General features: G+C 38.2%; 1 protein-coding gene across 1 annotated transcript; it reads left to right on the forward strand.

Moving 5' to 3' along the window:
• Positions 1–5,498: 5,498 nt before the first annotated feature.
• Positions 5,499–21,488, forward strand: GOLGA5 (golgin A5). The gene is made up of 13 exons (XM_031593070.2): positions 5,499–5,695; positions 6,363–6,972; positions 9,366–9,587; positions 10,654–10,873; positions 11,377–11,500; positions 12,277–12,480; positions 13,607–13,777; positions 14,426–14,554; positions 16,389–16,487; positions 17,493–17,718; positions 18,623–18,728; positions 18,937–19,000; positions 20,494–21,488. The coding sequence occupies exons 2-13, from the start codon at positions 6,411–6,413 to the stop codon at positions 20,572–20,574; spliced, it is 2,208 nt and encodes a 735-aa protein (XP_031448930.1). The 5' UTR covers positions 5,499–5,695; positions 6,363–6,410; the 3' UTR covers positions 20,575–21,488.
• The last annotated feature ends 1,917 nt before the right edge of the window (positions 21,489–23,405 follow it).

Raw genomic sequence — 23,405 nt, forward strand, 5'->3', positions numbered from 1 at the left:
AGCAAAGCAAAGAGAAGAAAGAAAAATAAAAGAAGGAAGGAAGGAAAAAAAGAGGGAAAGAAGGAAAGGAAGGAAGGAAAGAAGGAAGAGAAAGAAAGAAGTAGAGATCGTTGGTCACACAAACATTTTATTGCTATATGAACAAACAAACATGCAAAATTTTGGAAAGAGAAAAGCATGTACATAGGTAAAAACATAATGTATTTATGAAACTTTTTGCCTCTTGCTCTGACAGCTCTAGAAAGCAAAAGTAGCCTTCACCATTATGTCTCATAACAAGACTGTGACTCTCTTGAATGTATTCCAACCAACCCGCCAAAGCCACACAACACAAATGAGAACTAAGGTGCTAGCAAATTCTGAAAGTGTTGGCCAAATGAGTACAACAAAATCCCACATATGAAACTTAAAAAACTGCAGATAAGGCAGATAAGGTGCTTTCTTAACATTGAGATTTTAACCAACCACGTATGGAAAGTCCTACAGACCACAAGGCTGCTGCACAGTCAGTGAGGGTAGTTCAGCTCTGATTCTGTTTTGCTAGGAGTGCTCTGATGGGATTTTTTCCTACAGCCTGCATTTTTGCAGAAGGCTGGCTTAAATAGCTGGCATGGTAATAGTAGTGCCTGGAAAGCACAGCTTTCCCCAAAAGAAGCTTTCCAGATTTCTGTCAGAAGTCTGGAGATGTGCCAACCTGTGTATTGATGCTAGCTGCTAGCATCACAGCTGACAAAAGCTGGACTGAACAATCATTGGCTTTGCTTTTAATCCACTGCAAAACACATTTATAAAAACATGGTGCAGTAAACCACTCTGGGCTGCATATGTTATTTCTCCTTTAACAGCATCTGAATAGATCGAGAATTTACTTTTTGATGAATCATTAAGACAGTTTTAGCTGGGCGGAAATGGACTATACTGGTGAATGGAGCACATGTAGGTCATGTATCAGTGAGCCAGATGCACAGGGTGCACACCAGTAAGTGAATGCAAGCACGTGATTCTTAGATTAAATAACAACTAACGAACCAGAACATGCCTGAAAGACTGCACCTCACAACTTCTTTCTGGAATTTTTTAAGGGAAGTTTTTTATTTCTTGGGAAAATTGACACCAGACATTTTTGAATGTACCCTGCATGGGAGAATCAGGAAAATAAAAGGGAGAAAGTGAGGATATTTTGTGGATATTTTACGAATTGCTCATTCTTTGTAGTTGTATTAACTCAATTCTGGCAGAAAAAGGAAATCAGGAAAAAAAATAGCTAGTGTGTAAGATACGGAGTGAGAGATATTTACGGTTAAGGAAACAATGTGCTGAGCCTGGTCTTTCAAAATCTTCTCCAACAATCATATTAGATTTGACAGACTGGCAATGGTGCATGACTAGCTGACTTGTAAAAGCAAACATCATGGTTAACCAAGATGTTTGAAAAGAGAGAAAACTTAGTTGCATTTTAGCAAAACCAGCAGATGAACAAGGAGGCGATCTTAGCTATCAAGAAAAAAACAAACACATGTTGTCTTCATTTTGGGAGGAATATTCTAAGAGACTTACATGAAGCAATCTTAGTTCTGAAAGAAAGAAATATGATAGCAAGTGTGTCATCACGGAGATAAACTGAGATTAAGCAAGTCAAGGAGCCAGAGGGATTCAGCAGTTTATTTCACTTACATCACTGTGGGAACATAAACACAAGCATTTTGAGAGGGAGTGAGAGGAAACCTAATCCCTATAGCTTCATACTTGCTTTCTTCAACCACTGTGACAGATTTAAATAAATTTGTCAGTGTTCAAGGTACTGTTTTCCAGTATTTTCTTTGGAAATAGGTTGCCAGGTGGAGAGGAAAGGCTTGAGACATCATCACGGAAAAACAGTGAACACAGTGGACCCTAAGTGGGTCGTGATGAGGTTTTGTGTACATTGTGTCAATAAATAATTAAGTGCACTGTTGCATAGAGAAGAGCAAATAGAGGTTTCAGAAGGATCACTTGCAAGAAAACATTGAAAGACCTGAGGCAACTTAGTATAGAGAAGCACAGGTCCAGGAGAGCCACTCTAACATGCTTCTGATGCATAACAAGAGGAAAATAATATTTTCACATCTCCAGGATACAATAAGAAATAATAATCTTAAAATGCAACAGGTATGTGTAGATTAGAGACTGGAAAACATTTTCTTATGATAAGCAGAACTTACATCCTACAGAAAACACAAAAACTAATTATATCCGTTTACACATCTTTTCTGCAGCTGATTTACCTTTCTACCTCAGTAGCCATGTGTTTAGTGGATTGCTTGGGGGAAAAGAAAAAAAACAAGCATTTAGCATAGAATAAAGTAGGTGTGAGGTGATAGCCTCATGACCAGGAAATTCAAAAGAACAATGTGTACCACAGAAAACAAACATGGGGAAGGGAAAAAGGAAAGAAGACTAGAGGTTAAAAGATTGCTAACGTATCCTTGCTGACAGCAGGCTTCCAAATAGACAGTGCTGATTTAAAAACTGTGGAATATGGTAATGACCAGCTGTAAGCTTAACGCTGTTATTTACTGCAAGTATGCAGTCCTAGTTCTGGCATTTTCATTTCATGTAAAATATCCACTAAAGTCTGTGAAAACAAATGTCAGTGATGAAAGTCTATATACCCAGAATAGGATTCTCTAAGCTTGACCTATGTTGTCTTTTGTTTTCATCGCAGGCAGCTGTGGGAATCCTCGTATCTGACTTCCTAAACAGTGCATGCATCCCCTTGATAATGATTTTTTTCCTACACAAAAGTAATGTCTAATTATGTGATGTGTTTGCAGTATCACTGTGAACATCTGCACTCAGATTCCAAACATTTGAGTAACCCATTGCCTTGTTCAAGACAAATGCTCTTTTCTCTCTCTGCTGGTTAAAATACATTTCCCTCTGTATTAGATTCAGCCTTGCCTAGTTGATCTGCACATCTGCAGCTTCAGGATTTCTCCATGTACTTCATGGTGAAGAGAATTACCAAACTGGCCCAGTGAAGACCTTCCACTCTCAATGCTCACACCATCACATGCACTTGCCTTTTGTGCTGGCAGCTTGATGAATTTGATGTCAGGCTCACCTCTGTGAGCCTTCACAAGGCTTTTCATTGCCATTTCAGCCACGAGTTATTATGAAGATCTAAGGGCATTATATAGCACCAAAGTTGCTGAGTTTACATCCTTGGGAGTGACAGTATGTATGCAGAAGATAAATATTTCTCAGTAAAAAACTTCCTAGAGACATGCTGCATGCAAATTTGGACAACTCCAGGACAAATAAGACCTTTCAAACTTGTCCTCCACAGCTCTACTGTCAAAAGTGGAAAACATATCCTTGAGATAGAGAAAGAAAAAGTAAAAATCTCTTCAATATTGAATTAGTAATTGTGAGAAAAGCCAAATGTAATCGCAGTAGACAGGGTTAAATTCCTCTGAATGTTTGTATTGAGGAATGTTTGTGTATATTTTCATTTGTCAAAAAAGAATTAAGAGAACTGCTATTGGTCTTTCATTTGTTATGTGGATTTGCATGCTCTTGGTAGGGAAAGTTGAGTCCTAACCTAGTAGAGAATTGTTCTGAGTATTCTGGATTCTTTTCAACAAATAATGAACTCGAATTAAGGAAGGCTGAATGCAAATAAACCTCCCAAATCCTCAGACTCTCCAAATTTCATATTCTAAAAGCTTCTGTTTTTTAAATGTCACCAATCACTTTTGGTCTCCTAACTCTGATGATTCTCTCAGTGTCTGTCTAGAAGGCTGGCTTTGTTTCTCATCTGAAGAATGATGAATGACCCCTGTCATTTGCATATGGAGAAAAAGGAAATAAGATAGTAAGAATACTGCTGGAAAAAAATCAGCATGATTTGCCATATTATACACTTGCTTCTAGGACTGGAGCAATTGTGAAGGCAAATCCATTCTTCTGAATGTGACATGAGCTCTATTCTTGAGATAGACTTCTCTAACCTTTGCCTGAACTGACCTACCAGTTATCTTTAAAAAAAAAAAAAAGTTTTCATTTTCTTCATGCACCATCATGTGCTAAAATACTCCTAACAGATGCCTTGGTCTTCACATCCCCTTTTAGCTAATGAATGCAGTAACTTACAGATGATTGAAACAACATTGCGGGATAAGTGTACTTTTCTACTTACCCAACAATAAAACCTGAAACTATCTAAAACTTACCTCAACGCCAGACACACAAACCGTAGAAAAGTCTCCCAATTTTAAGAAAAGCCAGAATTATTCCTTCCTCCTGATTGTGCCTTTTGCATACTTGATAATAAATATTCCTAAATTTCATAATATTCCACTCACTGTTGGAATAGTACTTTATTGGTTGTAGGATGCTACCAGTTCACATTTAATGAAAGCCATTCTTTTCAAATCTTTTTCCTCCTTTGAGTGGAAGTGAAACATGCCCCATAGACGAAATCTCTTGAAAGAATGATGAAGTTGTTCTTCAGGCCACATCTCTTGCATTCACAAGAGCCGTTCTTGTCATGCAAATCTCTGAATTACAATGTTTTGAAATAGGAAATGGGTTGCTTTAATGTATCAAAAAGATCGTCATGGCTCATTTTGAAAGAGCCTGAGAAAGCCTAGAGACTTTTTATGAAAAGGAAGCTTAAGACTGGAAAAATACAAAGACAGTGCTTAGATTATTTCTTCACCAGTGGGAGCTCCTGGATTCTCTTATAAATGTGAACAAGGAGATGGGAAGCCCTTGGGCTGACCTCACCTCTTGTCCCCTCTAAGCCTAATCACGATATCCTATGTAAACTTTATCTTAAAAGACTTAAGACAACCTTGGGCCTGTTACCCAAGTAGGAGCCAGCACTGATTGCACAGCACCTTTCAAGGAATTTCAGCAGAAACAAGGTCATCTGGGTGTTATCATACAGGACAGATTGCTGCAAGAGGATGAGGGTGAGCCCAGCTTCTGACAAGAGTTTTGTGCAGTCAGGAGGACAGAACACGTTTGCTTATTTGCACTGATTGTGCTGGCAGAATGGAGGGGTTTATATCCTATTGGTTCCGCGTTCTTTGGTGTTTTAAGCTGCCTTCGAGAATCAGGTGATCCATCTGTCAAGCAGTCTTCTTAACAGTCTCCCTTAACTGTCAAGAAAAGCCAAGTCGACGCCTGGCATTTTATAACAGCCTGACCGTCGCTCCGCGGGGCTGCAGCTCCTCCTGCCACCACAACGCAGAAATGCAGGACACGCATCGGTTGGCAGCCGCCCGCCGCGTGCCCGTTTTCCACGTTTGCACGCACATCTCGGGGCTCTGCCCGCCCCGATTGAACTCCCACAACTCGAGGGCCGCGCTCCGCCTCACAGGTGCCGCGACCGCAGGACGGCGCGCAGCCCTGAAGAGAAGGCGCGCGGTAGCCTGCAGGCGGTGCGTGACGAACTTCCCGCCAACACTCACGCCGCGCCTCGCCCCTTCCCGACGTGACCACGCCCCCAAGCGGAGGGGCGGGGCCTGCAGCAACGTGCAGTTTCACGCCTCTCCCGTCGCCTCCTGCGCGTGCGCGCGGCGCGGCCCGGAAGGCGGCCACGTCTGCCGGAAGGTGGGCAGCGCCTGGCCGGGGTTTTGCTGCGCGCTGTGTGCCGGCCTCCTCTCGCCGCTCTGCTCGGCCTGGGGGTTCCTCGCGCTGGGAGGAGGTGAGGCCGGGCTGTGCTGAGGCCTCCGCCGCTCCTGAGGGCCGCCGGGTGGGAGTAGGGGCCTGGCGGGGCCGTGGGTCCGGGCGGGGTCGGCCAGCTCAGCTTCTCCTCGCGGCCGCTGCGTTGCCCGCTTCCTGCAGGCCTGTCCCGGGTGAGGGGGCCCTGTCGTAGGCTCTGAGTGCCGGGGAGGTGCTCCTCGTCCCCCTGTCGCTGTCGTAGGGGCACCTCAGGGCAGCGGTTTGTTCTGGGGATGTTCGTCCCTCTGACCTGGCTGATCTGCAGGTCAGGCACCTGAGGGATGTTTGTCTCGTGCGTCCGTTCCTGCGGTGTGTTTGTTGACACGTTTTCCTTCTCCACCTGGGTTTGGGTGTTGTCAGATGCAAGTAGACTTTATGTTCTGTCACCGCTGCACTGACAGGCTGCATCAGCAGGTGCTGATGCTAGGAGCAGGTATGGTTTGATGGCAAAGCCATGTGCTTTTGTGTATTTTCTTAGGAAAATGATTTGGTTTATTTCCATCAGTTATCAAAACAATGAAATACGAAGTTAGTAGGACAGAAGTGTTAATGTAGTTACAACAGTAATAGATGACTGCAGCAGTTTTTCAGTAACCCACGCTTCTTGTCTTCTCAACGCCTGTCTGATTTTAAATTGTTCTCTTTTGCAGCATATGTTCCTGAAATTTTGATGTAGAGTTAATCAGCAGACATTTATCATGTCTTGGCTTGCTGATCTGGCTGGAAAGGCGGAGGATCTTCTCAACAGAGTTGATCAAGGGGCTGCATCAGCTCTGAACAAAAAAGACGCAGCAAGCAATGCAGTTTTTGATAGCAAGAATTTGGATTCTGCCAATGAATATTCTGAATTGTCCCAGCATGCCAGAGAACTGAAATATCAGACGTCATCCAAAGCAGCCTACATCTCCTCAGCAGCTGATAACATTAAAAACCAAAAGGCTACAATCTTAGCAGGAACTGCAAATGTTAAACCAGCGCGTAGAACAAATTCAGAAGTTGCTTCTTCAGTAGAAAGTGTTTCCACATCCAGAGCTTCCTCGCATTTTGTGAGGAGAAAGAAGTCTGAACCCGATGATGAGTTGCTGTTTGATTTTCTCAACAGTTCTGAGAAAGAGCCTAATGCAAGGATGGACTCTAAAAAAGAGAAGGGCAAGGCACCTGTTCAAAATCACTCTCGGACTTCAAACATTAGTTCTGTATCTACTAGTACACAGAGTGCAGTGACTACTGAAGATAATTCTGTCGGAAGCAAAAGCAATGGTAGTTTAATAATATTGAATCTAAAGATATTTTAAACCCTTTTATGTCTAGTGTAAGGCTAAGGTAAAGGTTTTTTGTCACTTCATGAAAGATCTAGTGGCAGCAGTGTGTTACATTTGTGAAGTACAGTATGGTTCTTGCTATTTTTCATCACTGGAATAATCTTAGATACTACAGTAATTTGGCAGGTTATATAACGTGACACTTAAATCCTTTGCGTTCTTTATCTGCTTCATTGCTACTGCTCACCTTATCCTGCCTGAGTCATGGCCTGATACTACATCAGCACCTGTGCATCCCTACTTGGAAGTATGGGTTCTGGCATTGCTGCATTTGTTCCTTTGCCTGGAGTTGTTGCCTCTTGTGATGCCACATATGTGAGCAAGAGACTTTCACTACAGCTGGTAAATGGTTCTGGCTGTTACCCAATGCCTTACCTGATAGATATAATGTGAGCTTCTCCCTGCTCTACCATGGAAGACAGGCAAGCTGTCAAACTTGCTTGGCTTGGACAGTGGGAAAATGGGCATGCTTCTCTTGAGCTACAGGCGTGAGAAAGTGAGATAGACAGCTTAGTTTTTGCCAGAAGTTGTGCATTGCTGCAGATACCTGCAGTAGTTTCCAGGCCAAGTGGTTAAAACCTCAAGTGTCTACTAAGGAGAATAAAACTCTTAGAGACTTTCATTCTCTATCTGGCTCCCCAGTCTATAGTCTTTCCTGTAATGTTATTTTTTCTATAAAATTGAAGCAAATAGTTGTATTTCTAATAGCATAGCAGGAGTATTATTTGTTCACTGCTTTATGCATGTAAAGCACTGTGCCAGTTTTTCACTTACAGATTCACAGTATCCATAGAGTTGGAAGGTACCTTTAAAGGTCATCTAGTCCAACTCACCTGCAGCAAACAGAGGGATCCACAGCTAGATCAAGTGGTTCAGAGCTTGGTCCAGCCCGATCTTGAAGGTATCCAGGGACAAGTCATCCATCACATCTCTGGGCAACCTATTCTAGTGCCTCACTACCCTTACTGTAAAAGACTTAACTGCATTAAGCGTATTGAAAAGTTTTACAGGTAAAAAGGGGTCATTTCCAGAGATCTAACTGCTTTTGTTTTTCTGGGTCTGTAACTTTTCAATAACATTTGACAGCAATAAGTCAAATATGTTAAACTTAGCTATATGGCATGTTGTACCTTGATAATTGATGCTCAGGGAACATGGTTATTTTGCTCAGTGTGATGCATTGAATTTTTTTCTGAAGATTTTTCAGCGGAGTTTGCATTTTGAAGCTGCTAAGTGAGGAGGCACATGATTGATATGTAGAGTTTGAGCATACTAGTTTTGAAGTCAATTGTATGTATCAGTCATTTTGATGTCCTATATTACAACTGTTGAAATAAATTACAGTTCATTAGTTACAGACAAAAGTAAATTACAGTATGTACATTGCCTTGGATGCAATCCCCTGTCTGCTATAAATGGCTAATTTTTTGCTTTATTAGCTTGATTGGACTCTCGAGTTTTCCAGACAAAGGAATGAAGATAGATTGTCTGATAATTTCAAAGTTATGTAAATGAATTAAAAGAAAGGAAGTAACACTTCTTAAAAACATTTAAATAGGAAAGGGGGTTGAGAAAATCTGAAATAAACTTTTCAGTCACTGTGGTTACTTGTTGGTACGCTGTTAGGAATTCCCAGTCTGCCCCACCTCCTTGATGAGCTCTGGCTCATGAGACCTGCTGGAGTGGCAGCTAAGAAGGTGGGACAGATTGGTTGATAATCACAGCACGAAGAAAATGGTGTTGTGACAGCTAAACTGCAGTCTGGCATTGAATCTGCTGTAGTGTGTCCCCGTGGATTTTCAACAGTTGTTGATCTGGGGCACACTGAATGCAGAAGGAATGTTTTTGCAATGTTTGCTTGGTTGTTCACTTTCTGTTAAGACTGGTGCAAATCTCCCAGCTGTCTGTGCATAGCATCAACACTGCTAGAGTTGCTGCATTAATTTCAGAGCAAATCCAGTACCATGTGTGTGCTGAGGAAGGGCTGTAGGTTCCTTCTTCCCTGCAAGTGAGTTCTGTTCAGACTACATCAGAAATTCCTATATCGCTTTTTAAAAGTAATTTTAAAAGCGTGTTTTGAGAGTTGTTGGTGCAGAATCATCAGTAAGATGATGTTTCAACTGAAGATTCTTAAAACACTCTTTTACATAAAGGTAGCTAAAACGTACAGCTGTGTGGCTGAATTACATATTTAGGTTTGACATCAAAATTATGTTATATTCCAATATAAGCTGTTTTGGTTTCTTTTTTTTAATTAGATTAAGTGCATTCAACCACTGATACAGACCTACAAATGCTTTGATCAGCTCTAACTTGCATCTCTCTGTACAGAAACTCCAGACAGCTCAGACTCTGGACTGGGAACCCAAGTGGATGGCACAAAGGATTCATCACTAAGTGCAGTAACTAATCCTGGCCTTTCAGCTAACGATGATGTAAAATCACACGAGCTATCCAACCTTCGCCTAGAGAATCAGCTGTTGCGAAATGAAGTGCAATCTTTAAATCAAGAAATGGCTTCATTAATTCAGAGATCCAAGGAAACGCAAGAAGGTATCGTAGTTTGGAAACTAAACTGTAACATACTGTGAAAATACTGGTAAACTGGGAAGCAAAGCTATTTCTGTGTTAGAGTTTTATATTTATAATAAAGTCTTCCTAGATAAATTTGCATGTGTGACTTAAGCAAAATGATTCCTGGTTTTCAAAATGATGAGCTGAGAGAGACTGGAAGTCTTGTTCAACTACAATAATAACACACATGTTGATGAAAATGATGTAGTTGAGTTAGTTCCAATGCTTACATCTTAATACTAGCAAATATTAAATGTTAAAATATTTTTTTCTGCCTTTTAAAGTTTCTTGCAAAATGGTTATGAATGAATGCCTTTAAGTGCTTGAAATCTGACTGCTTTCTGTCTGTAGCTAATTGATGATGAAAATCTCAGATTGGTATTTTTGTATGACTATATTAGCTTTTTTTTTTTCCTAAAGCTACATGAAATGAAATATGACAGATGTGAATATAAAAACAAATAATAAAATACCTGGCAAACTACTTCAGTTAGGCACACAACTGAGGGATGGGACTGTATCTTCTTTTTTTTTTTTTTTAAAGTAAGTGTTTAAGTTGCAGAATTTATTCTCCCTTGAAGTTTAGCATGTGAACTTTGATTAAAAACAAAGTCTCAGTAAATATCCAGGTATCATTTTAACACTGTATTTGTTTGCTGCTATTTAGTTTGATTTATTGTTATGTAGTGTTGAATTAGATGCTACCTGCAGAGGTTTTGAAAGGTTTGCTCGCCCAGGGCTGTTCAACAGTAGTTCATTGCAAGGATTAAGACAGATTGTCAGCTGCAAAGTGGAATGAAAATGAGTTTTGAGATCATATGTCATTTTTTTCTTTTTTTTTTTTTTTTTTAGTAGGTCATGATCTGACAGCCAAAGTCTGGTATTTGTTACTTTTTGGTAGCTCCTAAAGTTTCAGTGTATTTCGGGTGTATTTGATTTCTTCCTTTAGGAAGTTTAGCATGCACATCCTGAGCACTTAAAAAAAAAAAAACAACCTTGTCGTGATCTGTTTTTAAAAACTTAAAATGAACACTTTACATTGTAGAACTGAACAAATCCCGGGAAAGAGTGGAGAAGTGGAATGTTGATCATTCAAAGAATGACAGGATGGTCAGAGAACTTCGAGCTCGTGTTGATGATCTGACAGAAGCTGTTGGTGCCAAGGATTCCCAGCTAGCTGTGCTCAAAGTACGCTTGCAAGAAGCTGATCAGCTCCTAAGTTCCCGGACAGAAGCTTTGGAAGCATTGCAGAGTGAAAAATCACGGTACTTAATTTCAGACTTCACAACTTTGCAAAAATAGTAGTAGGGTTGAAAACTCAGTACAGGTAGTTTAGTCTCTTTAAGGATAAAAATGAATGAACTAATGTGGGGAAATATGAACACTGAAGTTTGCTCTGAGCTTGTTACATCACAGCTGGCAGTAGAAACTGGGCAAATGAATAAGAGCAATTATCACCTGATTATTGAAACAAATTGTATACAATATATTTATGTTTTTGTCAAAGGGTTGAAGCTTAATTTCTGAAGAAATGTTTCTATCTTGAAAAATACACTTGCTTATTCTCAGATGTAAAGACTTCTTTGTCTTTTTACTGGGACATGAATCTGAAATTGGTTACTTCACAATGGGACTGCAGGAGTTATTAGCCAGCCATGTTCACTAATTTACTGGGTACGTTTTCAAGGCTGTTGCTAAAGGTAGTCATATTTCTACCTTAATCATACTGAATTTTTAATTTCAATTAATATGTATATCACTCTTTCAGAATAATACAAGACCACAGTGAAGGGAGCAGTTTGCAAAATCAAGCCCTTCAAACTCTTCAGGATAGGCTGCGTGATGCAGACTCCACACTGAAGCGAGAGCAAGAAAGTTACAAACAAATGCAGGTTAGATGGGAAGACTAAGGAGGAGTTTGACTGCTTGTGAGATCAAATTTGTGAGGTTCTAACTGCTCTCTTTTCCCCTTGACTAGTTCCTGTTCAGGGTACTAAGCACTTGGAAACTGTGCCTTCTGCTACACTAAGTATCCTTGAGATGCTGATTTTCTTCTTATGTGCTATTTTGAAAGCTTTATGATTAAATTTCTTGAGAATTAATGCTGAAAAAGAATTTTTTTTCACTCTATCTTTTATGTGAAAACATATTTTAAATCAGCAGTCAATTTGATTTTCCATGCCGTATTGTTCCCCACCTGCACCTACAACTTTAATATGTAATCATAAGAATATTAGACTGGGTGGTCACTTCTGTGGTAAATGTGAAAGCTTATATTGCTAAAGACTTTATGCGTTCTCCATTTAGCTTAGCCTTTATTATGTATAATAACATCTGTGAAAACCCTTACTCTTCTTTGAACTAAAATATCTTTATGATTGATTTATTTATTTTTGTGGAGGGATAGCTTGCTTTTTGTTTACCAAATGTATGTAAACAGAAAGATCTACTTCTGGTGGCAAAGAAATGCATGTTCTTACTGAGTACCAATTTAGTACTTCCTTAAACTAGCAGAATTTCTTTCCACACAGCACTAATGCGTATGCAAGTTGGACGCAGTCCATATGAAGTGTTATTTCAAATGTAGTTGCTCTTAAATTCTCTTTTGTTTCTAGGTTAAAGTAGTGATTGTGTTTAAACAGAAGTATTGTTTCTCTATTGCTAATAGAATGAGTTTGCAGCACGTTTGAGTAAAATGGAAGCAGAACGTCAGAATTTGGCAGAAGGGGTAACGGTTGCAGAAAGAAAGTATTTAGATGAGAAAAAGCGAGCTGATGAGCTTCAGCAGCAAGTCAAAGTATCTAAAAACCAGCTAGAATCTGCAAAACAGGAACTGGCAGACTATAAACAGAAAGCTACTCGTATACTCCAAGTAAGCATTTATTTAAAGGCATTCAGTTTGATTTGTATGCTTGATTTTTATAGGATGTTATTCTTCACGTAATTTAATCTGTTTTTTTTCCATGTGATCTGTAATGTATTTTGGGGTGAATCCATAATAATATCTATTTAGAACAGTTACTAGTCTGCATTTTGTACCTCCTAAAATTTTGGTTGACAGATTGAGTTAAATAATGAAATGGAAGTTGAGGTCCTGAACTTAAAGAAAAATCCAAGTGAACCACTGCACTTATTTTATAACATCTGTCATTGTGTTCCCCATCCCAGAGTCTGATCTTAAGCAGATGGATACAAATGTAATCTACAGTTTATCTACACCCAGTGTTCTTGTGCCAAGAAAACTGCTTTATTTTGCTTGAGTCTGAAGCATAGTGGATACTTGTGTAAACCAAAGAAGATATTTTTGTGTTCTGAAAAGCTGTGTGTGATTATATAAGCAATGGCAAAATTACATATTTTGTGCAGTTGTCTACTACTTAAGTTATTAAAGGTACTAATTTGAGTTTTATAAGAGTTAGCAAACTTTACCTGTTTAGAATAAATCAATTTAGTCTGATGACCAAGGACAGGACTTGAATCATGTTGATGAATGCAAGAAACATGAGATCAGAAATCAATTTCAAGCTAACGTTAGGTTAACTTTGTTTAAAAAAAAAAAAAAAGTTTATTCTGTTTCCCAGAAGAGAAATTGCTGATTTGGGTTTTTATTTGGCTTTGTTGACAGGAGAAAGGATGGACTAAATCTTTGTCTTCGGTGTCTGTATTCTCTCTTACATTAGCTGGAAAGGCAGAATTTTTATCTGTGACATGTTTAACATTCCACACAATTCTAAAGAGTAAAGCTCTACTCTTCCTCTGATAACACAGACTTTCAGTACATCCCATCTCATGACATATGGAAAATCAGAGAAATTATTAGTAGGGAAGCATTTTCCATTTTAAAATGTGTAGAGTTATTTTTGACTTGTCTGAAAGAACAGATATAACAGTTATTTTACTGTAAATCTACATAGGAAATGTAGAGCAATTTTTTGATGGGTTTTATTTGAGCACTTATGAAATAGTACTGTCAATAACATTTTGATTTATTATTTCAGTCTAAAGAAAAGCTGATAAACAGCCTAAAAGAAGGCTCTGGTATTGAAGGTCTGGATAGCCAGACAGCAAGCACAATGGAACTAGAGGAACTGAGGCACGAGCGTGACACTCAAAGAGAAGAAATACAAAAGCTAATGGGACAAATACAGCAGATGAGAACGGATCTGCAGGTAGCTGTGGTTATGTACACACCTACATGTAGTTAGCCATGCACAGAAGACTCTTTTTTTGTGTGCTTTAGGGCTGTCACTTCTAATATTTATTTGAACAAGTATTAAAACCAAGGCAGCTTTTGCTCAGCTGTGGGGTAAACACTTATAGAGAACCATTTTCTTCTCGTATTTTCTATCCTGGTGGTGGGAGAAGTATTGTAGATACCATTTTCTTTTCCCACTCTACTATGCACTTATTTTGAAAAAAATAATTCTTTCTAAACAAGCCTGATTACTTCTGTAGATTCTACCTACATCCTTTTCTGCAAGAGCTGCTACTAATCCTTGAAGCAACTATAATCTGAGTCAGCTGTGGCATAATTGGCTCAACCCAGCAGCTGTGCCAGGTTTACACAATTTTAGCATCCATACAGCAGAAGGGAAAAAGAGATCACTTGAAGGCTGCTTATGTTTACAAATTGCATTTATCTTGTTGATGTTGTAATAAAAATATTCTGTATAAAATGAGCAGTTGCCTTTAATTTACCCCCATTTTCATTTTTCTTGGAATCAGTATTGGAGAAGCAACACTTTCTGTAGTCACCTATGACAGATTGCAGTACTGTTTGAATGCTAGTGAAATAGTAATGTTTCTGTTCATTTCAGGATATGGAGACTCAGCAGGTAAGTGAAGCTGAGTCAGTGAGAGAACAGCTTCAAGACCTACAGGAGCAAATAGCAGCACATAAAATGGCCAAGCAGGAGGCAGAAGCTGAACTAGAACGGCAGAAGCAGGTAAAGAATGTTTGAAAGCTGATGGGGTCTTATTTCAGGCCTGTTTGTTGTCTTCAATAAAGCATTTGGCTTAATGAGAGAGTAGCTTATATGGTATTTGAGGGTTTTTTTCTTCTAGTATTCCAAGGCAATTTCCCAAATTTTAGTGAATGTCATAAGGCCAAAGTGCAACCAGTACTAAGCAGTAATCCTGATTAAATACAGTTCTCAGCTTTTTTTAAAGAATACACAAGACCCTAGAGAGTGAACAAAATTGATAATGATCTTAAATTTATCTAGCAGGTGAACAATCCAGCAACAGGGATGTGGTAGTAACTTGCATTTATGTCAAGAAACTTAATAAAGGTTACAATTGTTTTGCAGTGATCAAATTCTGTGTAGGATTCCAAGCTACTGTATAAGAGAAATTGTTAACAAAATAGTAGTAGAAAATTTTTGTCCGGTTGTAACATCTTTTTAAGCTATTCTGTGCTAGGAAGAGGGGAAAAAACTTCATTCTTGTGTTTTGTGTTAACAGACAGAATATTAGATCAGACCCATGTTTTGCAGCCTATTAAAATGTCCTTTAAAAATTAAAAAAAGCTCATGTAAAGAGTATTAATGAGGAAAGCAGGTGAGGGTACTGTATTTGTTAGGAACAATTTATCTTGTAGGATTATCTGTCCTTTCAGAAGTTACATTTGAATGAGATGCTAGCAGCTTGAACTAATTAAAAGGCAGAAGTTGATGTCTGCTTTTGATAGATAGTTGATGGTTATATCAAAGCAGATGGTAGATTATATCACATTACTCCTGCCCTTCTGAGGGGTATATTTTAATTTAATGCCATGTATAGAAGAAGTGAGGTGAAGCCTTAAAAAAAAAAAAAAGCATTATTGGTTGCTACAGAAAATGATATTTCTTTTGATGACATATGTATACGTGTGCTTTTAAAGTAATTGTTTGCAATGATACTTAATGCAACAGTGGCCTGTTCTATTGGAGAATTGCTCTAACTTGCTGTAAAGCTTCTGAGGCTGACATTGGAAAATGAAAAGTTATTTACTGTATATCTGATGACTTAAAGGAAAAGTATGATCAGCTGTCTTCTGTAGCAGCTGATAGTTGAAGTGGCACAGTGATTTGAAGGCAGTTGTAATTTAAAAGATAAGTATGGTAGGTCTTTAAATAGGAGTTAACACAGCCACTAAATCGTGGGAGTAAGAAACCTTACTGTTAGTTTTGCTGTTCAGTAAGTTTTCTCTTGCTAATATTGCTTTTCCTTTTCCCTCTGTTATGCTAATTTATCTTAAAAGTTTATGGAAGGTCTGTGACATTCACAAAGTTAAAGAGAAATATGAGAAGATTTCTTAAAATTGGAAGATACCCACTTCATTTTAGTTTAATGATTGATGGGCTCCTTTCAGGAACAAAGATGTCTCTCCCCTTCCTCCTCCTCCTCCCCTCCCCCTGGTATTCCCTAATTCTTTAAGTATTGGTATCACTTAAAGATAGCAATATAATAAACAGTGAGAAGATGAGGACAACAAAACAAATCATGTTCCCAGTGGAATTGTGTCAGCATTAGTAAACTGATCTGGGCTAGTATTTATGTTAAGTCAGTCTTCACTAAAGGATTTTATGATCTTCTAGGTAGTGTCTTTATGCTCTGCTCTGTTATTTTTTCCCAGTGCTAGCCAGACGCTTCTAATTATATTAAATGTTAGTTTATATCTGATTATACTGTGTTACTTGTTCTAACTTTAAATAAGTAAAGTAAGTGTAACTTTAAATAAGAGAATCTCTTTCAAAGTAAGTATGAAAACAAGATCTTTGACTGTGATGTACTTCATAGGAACTCCGTTATACTGAGGAAGAATTATATCGAACAAAGAATACTTTGCAAAGCAGAATAAAAGACAGAGAGGAAGAAATTCAGAAGCTCAGGAATCAGGTACTGTATTTGTATAGAAAATAAGTATTACATTCACTTATGAAAACAGTGCTGAAAATTATTAATTTGCTTAAACCATACGAAAGACACATAGGAACTACTACTCAGTTAGCATGTGCTTGTTTGCTATGCAAAGTAGAATTTTAAGTGTGGAGGGTAAAGGAAAGGAACCATGAAACAGTAAATAGTCTAATTTTATGATTACACGTGCTTTTGTCTTCAGAGGGTAACCTGGGATCCAACTAGACCTGTTGTGTGCTTCATCCTGGAAACTAAACAATGCCATTGGTGTTTGATTGATCATGACTGTTTCTTCAGAGATTTTTTCAATTGTGCATAGAAACATAAGATGTCCCTCAGACTAGTTACCCATGTATCCAACAGATAGGTTTTTATCTTGAATAGTGGCAGTGTGAGCCTGGACACTGTCTTCGCTCCCTTGCACTCTTTCAGCATCTGTGGTTTTCTTAGGTGAATTAGAGACCCTAAGTTCTGTTAGTACGTTTATGGAACTGTTTTCCTTAAATAGGTCTAATCCCTTTTGGAACATTCTGATACTGTCAGTCTTTAGCAGCCTCTTCGGGGAGACACTCCTTGTTTGTACTGAGCATTCCCTTCCTCACTTGAAAATATTTTACATGCTCAGTTTGTGAAGTTGGAAGTAAGAGGAGACTGATTATTGTGGTTGTCATGCATTTAAACTCAGTTCTGAGACATAGTATTAATTTTGATGATAAAAGTTATATTCCACTAGAAGTGGAAAACATACGAATACATTTTTAAACAGCTTTTTTGTTTTTCACATGAAAAGTCTTGTCTTAACAACTGTTGAAATTGAGTTTCTTCTTCACTGCACTCACTGGTTTGGATATTATTATCCCATAGAAGTCCTGCAAATGTTATAGCTTGTTCTTGATGGCTTAGATTTTGGGAGCGTACTACTTTTGTAATTTGTCACATTGGTCAGATTTTGAATATGTTCTGATTTTTCCTTTGTTTTTTTAGCTCACAAACAAAGCTCTAAGTAGTAGTAGTCAAACTGAATTAGAAAATCGCCTTCATCAGCTGACAGAAACACTTATTCAGAAGCAGACCATGTTAGAGAGCCTGAGCACAGAGAAAAACTCACTTGTCTATCAACTGGAACGGCTTGAGCATCAGCTGAAGGGTTTCCAAGGCAATAGTACTAATGGGCCTTCCATTAATATGGCAGGAATTGATGGTACTGAAGGTAAATAAGGAATGATAACATTTAAAAATCTTCTCTCTGCAATGCAGCTTTCTGTATTTCCTAATGCTTTTCTCTGAAGATCTGAGTTCGTAAAGGAAAAAGAGAAGTCTGAAAATATGGTGCTTATAGCAGAGACTTTTTCAGCAGCAGTCTGTATCAAAAATAGTTGAATTAAAGCTCCTCTTTGTGAGTGATAAGTAGCCTTAATGAAGCCAGTTTAATTCTTAATATTGTGGCACTATTAAAGCAATCTTATTACAATCTTATACACAAATCCTGTCACAGGTGGAAGTCTGTCTTTTTGGGTTCAAACAATGTTAGAAGCTGGCAGTATTTGCTGTCTCGTAAAAAGGTTTTGGGAGGTGAATGTGAACAGTACACTTCCTTTTGAGCGTTGAATAAAATTTTCCTTTTGGCTTGTTTTTAGTTGCACAAAGGTAGCAGTCTGAGAATCTTATTAAAACAAAGTTGATGCATATTAAAAGTGTAAATAATATGTAAATATTTGGAGTATACAAGTTAGTATTAGAAGTGCTGTCAGTTTTACTGTATGAGAAATACAAGTAAATGGAAAAAAGATAACTATCAAACCCATTATTTTATACCTAATAAAAGAACTCTTATTACTTATTAGAATTCAATACCAAGATTCATTCAATTAACTAAAATAAATTTTTGAACATACTGAGTTGAATTGATGTTTAAATCAATTGTAAGTTTATCAGGAATCCTCCCCTTATAACACACTTCCCTGCCTCCAGCAAAATAGCAATAACAAATCAGATGAATTGCTATTTTTGTTTTTTTACATATGTTTGTTATAAACTGTAATTTAATTTTACTCAGACTGCAACTTGAAGTGGTTTTACAGTAATGAGTCTTTTTATTTCTTCCCTTCAAATAGGTGCTCGTATGCGTAATGTTCCTGTCCTTTTCAGTGATGTGGATACCAACATAGCAGGAATGTATGGGAGAGTTCGCAAGGCTGCTAGTAGCATAGATCAATTTAGGTAAGAACGTGACAAGAAAATGCATCTTCTGGTTTAGGAAAAGACTTTTTTAATAGTTTGCATTCTAAATTTTCTCACACATGAATATATGAAGTAAAATTCAGGTCAGAAACAGATGTAGAGTTTGAGTTTGTGATTAAATAGAATGAGAGGAAGAAGAACTTACTGCTTATTGCTGATTTGTGCATTTTGTTTTTCTCTTGTGTAGCATTCGGCTGGGAATCTTTTTAAGGAGGTATCCTATAGCAAGAATATTTGTAATAATATATATGGTAAGCAAGATTTCTTTAAGACTATAATTCAAGACTTCTTTTGCCAGTTTATGAAGTACGTCTTAAATGTACTGTGTAATTAACAGCTCTTTTTTTTTGTAGACTAAATAGTATTTACAAAACAGCATTTTGAAATTGTGTTGCTTGTTAGTTCTCAGTTTTTCTCATGAATTCTTAGTATGAAACTCTTAAGGACAGTTATGTAACTACCTTTTAAAAGAATGTTTAAAGTGAAGTGAGAATGGAAAATAATATTGTGACCTGCATGCACTGATGTTGGAAAGTTGACTTCTTTTATGGGTTTTCTTAATATTTGGCCCTCCGCTTTTGTTCAGTAATTAATGGTCATGCTACTCTAGTAGCTGAAAAAATGACTTATTTTTGCTGAAATTCAAATAATAGAATCTTAACATAGTAGGTGATAAAAATTGAGAAAACAAGAAAAAATTATGGAAATGAGATCCCTTCCTTTACCACTAGAGGGTAGATGTCTGTTAGTTGAAATGAACTGTAGCAAGGTAGACACGCAGTCTGCCCTGACTGAAAATGTTTATCAAGTCTTTGAAATGAAAGAGAATAAGTTGCTTGAGAACACACAGTGATTTTTCTGAACGGAGTCTCTAAGAACAGCTGTCACTATTTCAGTAAGGCAGAGAGATGCATGTAAATAAAGGAAATGACAAGGTTCCCCTGCAGTTTCTTCTTCCACCCTATTAAGTACTGGAAGGAACAGGGCTGTTTAATTCCTGACTTCTCTCTTTCTTCCTACTCATGACTTAGACTTCAGAATATGTAAATAAAATGCTTTCTGCTGAGATACTGAAGAATTTTACTGCCTGAGCTACTCAATAACAGTTGCACAGGAGCCATATGTTGGGCCTTTTTCAACAGGAATCTGTTATGACTGCTGTAATTTTAATGTTCGGGTTTTGGTTATTATTTTTTAAGGATATGTGTGATAGGTATTGTCACTTATCTCTTTTGTTGCACCCCAGCAAAATGTATTCCAACTGTAATTTCAGTGAAGTTTGAATGATGATTAACATTTCTGCAGTGTTTATAAAAATGTTATTAAACATCACGTGTGGGAAGGGAGAAGGAAAGTAGAACTCAGAGTTTTACTCTGTCTGGTGTCAGCCAGGTGGCACAGGAGTATCAGTTTATCACTGGACAGGTCGCATAATGTGATGTCCATGGGCTGGGCTGGGTATCAGGGAGAACAGCTGGAGCTTCTGCAAGGCATGCATGGATGGAAAGAAGGTAGAGAGCATAAAGAAGCCTGGATTCTGTGCATTTATTTTTGCTGTTCGCTTCTTCAGAATCTGACTCAGCATTTCATTAAGCATATAACAATTAGTTATTAGAAGTGAAAACAGTAGAAATATTTTGCTTAAATATTTTTCATACAATTTTTTTTTTCCACTTACACTGACACACATTGCCATAAACAACAAGTGTGTGTGCTAAGTTAATTTTTACTTCTCTTTTCCCAGGCATTGCTTCATCTTTGGGTCATGATTGTTCTGCTTACTTACACCCCAGAAATGCATCATGATAGCCCCAGTGGCAGATAGGCTGAGACACGACCGTATGCTGTGCTAATGTAATTTGGACTGACGGTGTATTTAGGATTATCAGTCCAGATATACTGGCAGACTTCCTCATGGTGTTTACAAAGAATGAAAACCATCATGCCTGATTTATCACTACTTTTTAAATACATGTTATAATACTATGTAGCTTTACCAATTTACCTAAAAGAGCATCCTTTTGCTGGTGAAATAAAGATGTTAAGTTAAGCTAACTTTAGCCTTTACATTTTACATAAACCTTCTCATGGTTAGTGTAAAAGATTAGCTTGCATCTATAAAGAAATGCAAGGACTTCTGAAGTTACAGATAAACAAGGTAGAACTAATTTAGGTAATGCAGGATGTGGGCTATGGTCAGATAGCAGACTGTACTTAGTAATTAAATAAACGTTATTCTTTCTGGGTTTCTTTCAGTCTTATTTTGCACTTCTGTTTTTAACTTTGTAAATAGGCTTTTCCTTAATTTGTTAAACTGAAAAAAATGCCTGGATCTGTGCAATATCTTTTTGTAAATACATTGAAAAATAAAATATTACACATTCTTCTTAGCTTTGTACTTCTAGTGCAACAGGTGGTTGGTGGGGCTGCCTATTTAAATGTTGGTAGTGGAGCTTTATCAAAGAGAGACAAATGATGGTTTGAAGAAGGAAGGTTCAAATTCTTCAAGAAAAATGGTGTTTCCTTTCCCACTTGGGATTTCTGTATTTTTAACTATATTTTCTTGTATACCTCTTATTCTATATGTCTTAATCAGATCTTGTATTTACTGAAATATTTATTTTCTGTAACTTTAGATACCTAAATTAAACTATTTCTGTGATTTTTGTATTATGTCAAAAAATTATCATGCCTAAACGCTTCCAAATGTGATAATAAACACACCTCGTCCAATCCTTATTGTAAAACCCATAAGATCAATCCAAACCTACTCTTCTGTCATTAGGCAGTGGCATTCTTAACCTAGTAGTACCACAATACAAGGTCATTTTCTTGTGTGGTGCTCGAAGCTGAGTAATGTGAGGATGACTAATTTGTCACTGATGAGTATAGTTCAGCTCTCACATGACTTGAGCACGCTAAGCCTTGGTCCTGTACACAGAGCTTGTCGTGCTGTCTCCTATGGAAATGTTACAGTGGAAAAATGCCTGATTCACGGCCTGCAGAGAAACTGGAATGTTTTGATGGGTTAAATAATAAAAGAGAGAATTTTCAAAAAGTGTCCTTACCCTCTGTGATATTTGCTGTGCTTTTTTCAGTCCCTTGCTGCCTGTTTTCAGTTCTGATGCAACAGGCACTCTTGGACACTGGGAAGAGCGGATTGCTATAGAAGGAAGTTGAGGACGGACGTTTGTAAAACCTTTTTCTGCATATGTAGATTTTTTGTGGGTTTGTTTTCCTCCTTCAAAAATCACATACAGCGGTCTTTGTCACTTTTTTTTCCTACTTGTGAAAGAGAAGCGTAGCACTTCAATGGTGGTACCCCATTATATTTTGCTTTTCAAGAGGTGTAATTTGACCAATCAAACTGAATCAGGATGTTCCCACCTTGCGAAAAAGCTGGCAGTTGGCAGGTGATGATCAAAATTCCTTTCCATACATGAGGCTGTGCAGTGTGGGGGATTACACAGGATGAGAAAACACACTCACCTGTGCCACTAAAAGCTGTGCTTCTGTAAGTAAACACCTTCACAGCTCTGTGTAAATCACAGAGGAGTAAGAAAAGCTTTTACGATAGCGTTAACTGCTTCAGAGCTACACAAGAAGCACAGAGGACTACACCTTGGTGCTTTCTTTTAAATAGTGGTTTTTTTCCCCATAATTTATTTTAATGAGCTACATGTGGTGCAGTGTAAGAACGTACAAGATCCTGTAATGGATCCTACCTGTATATAAACGTCAGATTTTAAGTCAAAGGTTAAGATGCACTTCCTGCCTGGGATTAAGGCCTGTCCCTGATGTCACCTGCTGGCTGTGCTGAGCGTGCTGGAGCACTGGGTCAGAGGTGGTGTAAGGCCGGCAGCCAGCAGCCACTCCTAATGGTGTCAGGAGGCTGCCTGCCTGAACAGATGGCTTTGGCATGAACAAGGAGCTTCTGTTAGCCTACATCTTAAGTGATGGAAGGATATCCCAAGCACCGAGCCTTATTTAGGGGCTATCATGTTATGGTGCACTTAACCTACCATGACTTCATAGACCTGATCCCTGCACTTGGATTGCTGTATTAGGTCACCCATGTGTTACTGAGACCCTGCAGAAAGGAAGTGAATTTACTGACCGCAGGTAACAAGGGGGGAATTGGTGACTTGCATGGTCACTAATTTACTAATTTCTGATCAGCATAAATGAAACAGATGTTACTTTATATTGCATTTCTTTGCCTCCCTTCTTTGCTGGTCAGTTGCAGTTTGCAGTGAATGTGCTGCTGGGTATTTAGCCATAAAAGGCAATTTTAATGAATAACTATTTGCAAATACTGAGGATTCTTTAGAATATCAGTGGTTTTCCTCTGCATTGCCATCTTGCCCCGTGTCCTCAATTTAGAAATCCTTGACTTGGAAGAAGGCAGACAGGTATCACCAAAGTAGAAATGATATCAGATAAATGGCAGCTCACAAAATTACCTGCATGATAGTAACGAGCATCTGTGTGTGTGCACTCACATAGCTCATCCTCTTAGATATAATTTCCTTCACATGTGCTCCTGTCAATTTAATCTATATCTTGTAGGAGTTGGGCTACTGACAGAAACAGACCCTCCACTGGCTTCTGCAAAGAATCTTTGGGGTTCTCCCTATCTAAACTTGCTTCCTGCCA

Source organism: Phasianus colchicus, chromosome 5 (assembly GCF_987193195.1).
Source record: "Phasianus colchicus chromosome 5, bPhaCol1.hap1.1, whole genome shotgun sequence".
NCBI classification, from domain to species: domain Eukaryota; kingdom Metazoa; phylum Chordata; class Aves; order Galliformes; family Phasianidae; genus Phasianus; species Phasianus colchicus.